This window comes from Aphidius gifuensis, linkage group LG2 (genome assembly GCF_014905175.1).
Source record: "Aphidius gifuensis isolate YNYX2018 linkage group LG2, ASM1490517v1, whole genome shotgun sequence".
Classification (NCBI taxonomy): domain Eukaryota; kingdom Metazoa; phylum Arthropoda; class Insecta; order Hymenoptera; family Braconidae; genus Aphidius; species Aphidius gifuensis.
Window position 1 is genome coordinate 16,828,951 of NC_057789.1, and position 8,713 is coordinate 16,837,663.

General features: G+C 32.2%; 1 protein-coding gene across 1 annotated transcript; it reads right to left on the reverse strand.

The window, feature by feature from the left end:
* Positions 1-434: 434 nt before the first annotated feature.
* On the reverse strand, positions 435-8,445 carry LOC122849231. Its single transcript, XM_044147903.1, has 2 exons — positions 8,163-8,445; positions 435-8,082 (listed from the first exon to the last, which is right to left on the reverse strand). The coding sequence occupies exon 2, from the start codon at positions 4,622-4,624 to the stop codon at positions 3,677-3,679; it is 948 nt and encodes a 315-aa protein (XP_044003838.1). The 5' UTR covers positions 4,625-8,082; positions 8,163-8,445; the 3' UTR covers positions 435-3,676.
* Positions 8,446-8,713: the final 268 nt, after the last annotated feature.

Here is an 8,713-nt window from a genome sequence, read left to right on the forward strand (position 1 = left end):
ACCGCCTTGAAAGTCAGCTTGCTAAGGTTTTATTGTAAGTAATAATTAAAACTAAAATGTAAAGTAATTATCAAGTGGTAGTTGCATCATAAAATTGTGAATTATTAAATAATTGTTTATTTATTTATTTGTTTATTTATTTATTTATTCATTTGATTTTCATGTACCCAGCGGCTTTTACAGCCATTAAAGGGTTACAGAGTAAAATTGCAGAAAAAAAAATTCCACAATTTAGCAGTTTTACAATTAGAAATATTATTTTACAATAACGTAGTACACTATATAGTAGTACAATATAACAGCTATATATACAATAAGTGAAATAAGATTTAGTAATTAATGACTAAAATTAGAATTAAGAAATAAAAATAATAATAATAATAATGCCTTAAAATTAACGACATCAATTTATTGAATAATAACGTGTGTCTGCATACGTTATTAGTTGTGTTTATCATATTGATTAGCGGAGGTTGAGATGACGATACACATGATCCAGATACAGCATAGAACGGTGACACACTACGTAATTTATTTTTTATTTTATTTTATTTTATTTAATATCCCAGGGCTGGAGGCCATTATTGGGACCAGGGTAAAATTGCAGTAAGCAATTTAAATACAAAATACATAATATATTACAATTTCTCAAATTAAATCCTTAAATATTAGATATAAGTGTTACTCACAATAATCAATAATCATATTATAGTATATATTTTTGTTGATAATTCCTAAATGATGATGGCTTAAAAAGTTAAGAATAAATAACAATATTAGAAAACTACCCAAATCAAAGTCAAATCAAAATACCATATTTAAGACTGTCTAGACAATTTGACACAGTCTAGTATAAACCCAGGTGTAATGTGCTCACAAGACATAACTCTGCTAAACAGTGACGTGTTACGACACGCTTTATTTGTAAGTTCGATCATATTTTGTAAGGGAGGAATAGTTGATGACACACATTGTCCAGTTGTAGAGTAGAATGGTGATACATTTCTTAGTTTAGTTGCCAATATTCGTAACCTAACATCAGAGAGTAGACCTAGACAATCAACAGCTCCGGTTAGCAATTTAATAAAAAAGATTATTGTTAATGTATCACGATGTACCGAGATGTTTGTCATATCATCACATCCTCTATCTAGAACCAATGCCTGTGTGCGATATAGCAAGTACTTTATGAATCTACGCTGAACTTTGTTCATTAACTGAAGTTGTTTTTTAGTTCTTAATGCATACGCCGCTGTACAATAATCCAGCTTAGACTTTACGAATGCATTGTACAGTGCTTTTATTGTAGAGGGACTCTTGAATGATCTAGACAAACGAAAAACCAGGCCATAGAGTTGCACTTGGCTATATTTACTTGAAGGTCGTTGGACTCACACCAACCTACGAAAATATTTAAATTTTTTTGTAAGTAATGGCAATCATTCAGTGTTTTGATAGGTAAGTACAGTTTAACATCGTCAGCATAAAGTAGTGTATAGCAGGATAATCTGCTAGATAAATCATTAATATAAATGTTAAACAACAATGGGCCTAAATTAGACCCTTGAGGTACACCAGAAGTTGGTCTATATGGTGATGATAAAATCCCATTGACACAGACATAACAGCAGCGATCAACAAGGTAAGACCAAACAAGGTTTATGTAGGAGAGAGGCAAGTTAATTGCAACTAATTTAGTAACTAAAGTTACCCAGTTTATCTTGTCAAATGCCTTTGTCATGTCTGTGTATATCACATCAACCTGAATGCTCTTGTTAAGATGAGACGATACATATTGACTAAACTCCACAAGGTTAGAACAGGTGCTACGCATGGGTGTGAATCCATGTTGGTAGCTAGACAGATAAGGAGAGAAGTAAGACATGATAACCTTGTAGAGTAATTTTTCAAAGATTTTAGAACAAACAGGGAGAAGAGATATTTGTCTGTAGTTCGATACTATCAACGGATTACCTGCTTTAAATAGTGGCTTAACCACTGAGTGTTTCCAACAGGTAGGGTAAATACCTGTGGATATAGCCATATCAAATATAATCTTGAGAGGTTCTATCAAAGCATCTGGGCAAATCCTTATTAACGAACCAGGCAGGTTATCATAACCACAAGTATTGCTGTTTTTAACAATTAGGATAGCACGAGCAACATCCTCAGAGGTAACAAGATCCTGATCATTCAAAAACCCATTATCCACAACCAAGTCCAAGCTGGATTTTACATTAGTACCAAGTTTATTAAATACACTAGAGAAATGTACAGCAAATGCATCAGGATATATCCTGTAAATTATAATTAATAGTATTATTAATTAACAGACAGTTCAGTGTGTTAGTTTGATGTTTTTTATCATTGATAAATTTCCAAAACATCTTTGGATTTTTACTAATATTACTCTCGATTTTCTTATTATATAACTCGAGATCTCGAGTAGTTACTTGTTTTATTGCTAAAGTAATTGATTTGACTCTTGAATTTATTGCTAGTGAATCATTAGATTTTTTAATTTTTAGGTATTTATGTTTGCCTTTGATAAGAGCAATCAGCTCAGATGAGTACCAGTTAGAATACTTATATGTCCTATGATGATATTTAGGGGGACAGTAATTACTGTCAACTAATTTAAAGAAAGTATCATAAAAGTTTTTACAAAGATCATCAACTGTAGTTGTAGTATCATCAAGGTTGAGCTGATTTACCCAGTTTATGTTTCTTAACTGTATCTTAAATTTATCTACATCTAAATACTTAATATTATATTTTGATGATAAGACGAGTGATGACTTAGAGCTACTACACTTAGAGGTGTAGTGAGCAATGTATAGGTGAAGAGGTGGATGATAGTCATCCTGTTTAACCAAAGCTGATCCCTGAGAAACGATACAAGTGGCACCAGATACAAGAATAAGGTCAAGAATTTTATCATGAGAGTTCTTAACAGAATTGAGTTGTTGTAGGTTAAGTGTATTAATAAACATAGATATAATAGAGTAGACCATAATATTTGATGATTTTGATGTTGTATTGTAATCAGGTAAATTAAAATCCCCAGCTATAATCAAATTGTTCTTATATGTACTTAAATATTCTTGCAGTAGTTTTATAAACTTAGTAAATATTTTGCTCTTACTATTAATGATATCAGGGGGAATGTAAACTACAATTATTCTGTAAGGTAGACCAAGATAATCAAGGTATATACCCAGTATATTAATCTCAATAATGTTATTGATCTCCTCTGGTAAGTTAAGTATGTGTAGATTATTAAATTTATTTAATTTTACTGCACAGAGTACACCTCCACCTTTTGTTTTATAATTAATATCTCTATCAGCTCTGAAGACAACAAAATGTTGGCTTTCAAAGTAATGATAGGATGATATACTAGGATCCAGCTATGATTCAGTAATGAGAATAATATCAGGATCAAGTACGAGCGAATTAACATACGTATCCTCAAATTTGTTTTTGATGCTTCTAGTATTTTGGTAAAGAATTGTAAAACCTAGATCAGAATGTGCCATAGTACCAGTAGAATTAGAACTGAAAGATAAAGATGAATTAGCTGAAGGAAGACATGTAGGTGATTGAGAGTATACAATATTTGTTTTAGACAGTGATAATGATTTATTATTGCTAAATTTTGTGCTATTATTAGATATCACGTTGTTGGGTGTGTGTTGGCCTGAACCTTGAAGACCCCATTGATGAACCTGATTCGTGGGTTTGTAACCCCATCTTGTGCCAGCTGAGTTTTCAACTGACGTCTTTGTGCCAGTTGAGAGGGTGTAAAGTCCTGTGAGATAACCAGTGCTGCCATCCAACCTGTCAGTGATTTCGCCTTTTTCATCTCCATGAATCTCTGCACAAAGATATCTTTATAGAAAATATTATTAAATTTCACCTTTGTCATTCTGGGCTTTGTTAAGGCACCAGAATGAGGGTGAATTCTTGACGATGTCACTTTGACAGTACCAATACTCGGTTGAGAGTCAAAAACAAGTTGTATTAGTTGATCAACCTTACCTCTATCACTTACAACACGTTGGGTAACATTTAACTCGTTATCTGGGTCTTCAGGTATGCCAAAAACAATGACGTTTGGCATACGTTCCAGAATTAATTTACTATTATTTATATCATCACTCATTTGAGTGATACTCATTTGATTATCAGCAATAGTTGATGTATTTGTTTTGATTTGTGTTGAGTTGTTCCCAATTGTTGTATTTAGTATTTTTACATTGTTGTTAAGCTGACCTAATTCAGCATCAATTGTTGCAAATTTTTTATTTACAGTAACTGTAAAAGATTTAAATGTATCAATAATATTGCTTAATTTAGCATCAATCGATGCATCAATTGATACTGTTTGTTGATCAAGGAGGCTCTTGATTTGTTCAAGTGTAATATCACCAGTAGATGTTGTGTTTTTACGTGGCCGACCAGGAGGACGTTTATCAGTCATAGTTGACTCAGATGATTGTGACATAATACCATTGGAGCTTGCTTGTTGTGAGTTCAATAACATGATGTTATTGGAACTAAATACATCATCATGACAGTCAAGAGATGTGCTAGGTCTTGTTGGAGATCTCACTATTGACATTGTGTGTATATGATGATACAGCTGATGATACAGCTGATTGATATTCACGAGTAGCGACGTCTGGTGTGACAAATTAAAAACCTTGGTAGGTAATGTAGAACAGAATAACAAAGTGCTGGTAGTGGTAAGATTATGAATTAACTGCGATATATTGAAGATAAAGAAGAGTATACAGGCGACCACGCCCAAACCACCAGGTCTAGAAGATGATGTCAATGTAACGCAGTGATACTATATACATATGTATATAATATGATAAACTCCACAATTATGAACCAACAAGATGTTTCTTGATTTAAACAATTATTTATAGTAGCACACTTTGACTTAATATTGTATATGTGACCACGCCCAAACCACCAGGTCTAGAAGATGATGTCAATGTAATGCGGTAAAACTTATATACATATGTATATGATATGATAAACTCCACAATTATGCAAGATGTTTCTTGATTTAAACAATTATTTTATAGTAGCACACTTTGAAATAATATTGTATATGTAACCAGGTTAAAATGACACTGATACCACGCTTGGTCTTAGATCTTATGTCTCTAGTGCTTTTGCAGTTTGATAATTACACTATTACTTTGTAATGTTTATGTGTCAATAAAATCAAGTTGTTAATCACTTTATATTTTAAATATCGTATAACAATTGTTGTATTAATAAAATTATATGTGACAAATGTCGTTAAGTCAATGACGCCTGAGAGGTTATGTTACAACCGACTCAACTTTTAGCACATAAAAAACTATTAAATTATTGAAAATAACACTTCTTTTTTACACAATAATATATATAGCTGGTGGATCCGTACTGACAGTATGATAATTAACAATTAAATTGACTTTAAGATCAATAATGGAAATTTGTTAAAAATGCTTACGAGAGACGATGCGCAGCGTACGGCGTCCAACCACATACAATTTAGTGGATAGAATCCTAATCCTGACATCAGATAAGAGGTCAGGACAGTTAACTACACCTGTTAGTAGTTTAATAAAGAAAATGATTACAAGTGTGTCACGGTGAACTGAAATACTAGTCATGTCTGCAAGTTGGATTAAGGCATCGTCATCACAACCTCTATCAAAGGACAGAGCCTGCGTACGATAAAACAAGTATTTCATGAACCTTCTCTGAACTTTATAGAATAGAGCTAGTTGTTTTTTAGTACGTAAGTAATAAACAGAGATACAGTAGTCCAGCCTCGATCTGACAAATGATTTATAGATAGCCTTGATGGTAGTAGGGTTTTTAAATGATTTTGCAAGACAAAAAACAAGACTCAGTGATGACATCGCAAATTTAACAACATGTTCCACTTGAGAGTTAAATAGAAGTTTATTGTCAAACACAATACCAAGGTCAGTAGTAATACGCAAGCGAGATAGCATTGTTCCTTTAATACAGTAGTTATAAATGAGTGGATGAGTAGATTTACTATATGACATGGTACTGCATTTTACAATATTAACTTCAAGACTGTTGATTGTGCACCATTAGACAAATTTATTTAAGTTTGCCTGCAAGTGTTGACAGTCATGAACAGATTGAATAGGCAAAAATAACTTGATATCATCAGCATACAATAATGAAAAGCAGAAAAGACGTTCTGATAAGTCATTGATATAGATGTTGAAGAGTAGTGGACCCAAATTGGATCCTTGGATGACTCCAGATGTTGGCGAGTAGGGTGCAGAAAGAGTGCCATTGATGAACACATAACAAAGGCGATCGACAAGATAAGACCAGATTAGGTTGATGAGAGAGTGAGGTAGATTAATCGATAGTAATTTAGAGACAAGTGTTAGCCAGTCAATCCTATCGAACGCCTTAGTCATGTCAGTATATATCACATCTACCTGTACGTTATTGTCTAAATGACTGGAGACAAATTGTGTAAACTCAACAAGGTTCGTACATGTACTTCTCATAGGTGTGAAGCCATGTTGATATCGAGATTAAAAAGGTAAAAAGTAGGACATGATAACCTTATAGAGTATTATTTTAAATAGTTTAGAGCATACAGGAAGAAGTGATATTTGCCTATAGTTAGAGACAAGTAAAGGATTACCTTTTTTATACAAGGGTAGACTGTTTCCAGACTGATGGATAAATACCAGAAAACAATGCCTTGTTGAAAATATAGTATAGTGGTTGGATTAGAGCATCAGGGCAAATCTTAATTACAGTACCAGACAGATTATCAAGACCAGATGAGTTATGATTTTTTACTTTCAGAATTGCACGAGAAATGTCATCAAGGGTAATGTGTGTAATATGATTATTATGCGAGTATGGAGACATGAGTAGATCAAAGCTGGAGTGAATATCACTTACCATATTATTATTGGTTTTAGTGTAATTTTTGATACTATTACTATTTACCATATTATTATTATAGCTGCTATTATCATTAAGAGTATTTCTGTTACTACTATTGCTATTAATATTATTAATATTATGAAATACTTCTGCAAAGTGCGAAGCAAATGAGTTAGAGATGGTTGATGAATCATGAATTATATTAATAAGCAGACAGTTTATTGTCGAAAATTGACTTTTTTTTAGTTTATAAATTTCCAGAATAATTTAGGGTTCATTTTGAGGTTGGAATCAATACTATTGTTTTGAGACAAAAAATCTCTGTGAGTTAAATGTTTAATTGACTTAGTAATTGATTGTAATCTTAAAGAATTAGTGGCTGATGTATTGCGTTTAAGTAATTTATAATATTTATGTTTAGATAAGATGAGACTGATAAGTTCAGTTCAGTACCAGCATGGATAGGATAATGATTTGTGATTGGGCAACTTAGGGTGGTAACAAACATTGAGTATATCAAAAAGAATATTGTAAAAAATATCACAAAGATAATCAACCGATACCATGCTGTCACCCATAATAGCTTGCCAATTAGTAGATCTTAATTTGATCTTAAAATTATCTATGTTAATATATTTAACAATATATTTAGTATTTAAGTCGTTAGAGATTGAGGGACCAGTGATAATGTTGGGTGACGGTGAGTTATGAAAGATTTGTAGCAAAAGTGGAGGATGATAAGTATCAGGCTGAACCAAGGCAGAACCACGTGATATAGTGCAGTTAGGACAGGATACAAATACAAGGTCAAGTAATATATCATGAGAGTTTAGTATGGTATTACATTGTTGAAGATTTAAAGCAGACAACAGCAAAGAAATATTTGAGTAAATTTTACCAATATGTGATGAGTTCATTGAGTTATATTCAGGGAGATTGAAGTCACCAGCGATAATCAGGTTACTTTTAAATTTAATTAAATACTCATGAAGTACTTCAATAAACCTTGAAAATAACTTGCTGTTGCTATTAACAACTTCTGGAGGTATATACGTGACAATAATTCTGTACGATGTGCCTTGGTAATCAAGATATATACCCAGAGTATCAATTTCAACTTAATAACTGTTGGTAAATTAATAACATGAAATTTATTAAACATGATGCGTTTAAGAGTACAAAGAACACCTTACACCAACACTTACTTTAACATTAACTGGACAAACATCAATTCTTGAGACACAATATTTTCCACCAATTCAATTATCTAATGGAAAAAAATATTCGCTAGCTCTCATTTCTTTTTTGTCATTCAATTTAATACCAAATATTGATGAAGACAATAACGAAATTCCATATTATAGTAATGAGAGTGATGATACAATTACAATACCAGTAGGTAGTTGTGAACTTGATGATCTTGCTAAAGGACTAGAAGTACATAAAGTCAAGTTGACATACAATAAATATACTTTACATTCATCTATTGAAAGTGAAAGAGCCATTGATTTTACACGATGAAAATCACCAGCAAGTTTACTTGGATTTGCACGAAGAATATTGGAGCTTAGTCAAGTACATGTAACAGACTTTTCTGTGAATATTATAAAAGAAAATACACTGCAAATAGAGTGTAACATCACAACGGGTGCTTATGTTAATGATAAAAAAGTTCATACAATACATTACTTTTTCCCAGCTGTTCCTCCTGGTTATAAAATAATAGAAGTGCCAGCAAATCCAATCTATCTACCAG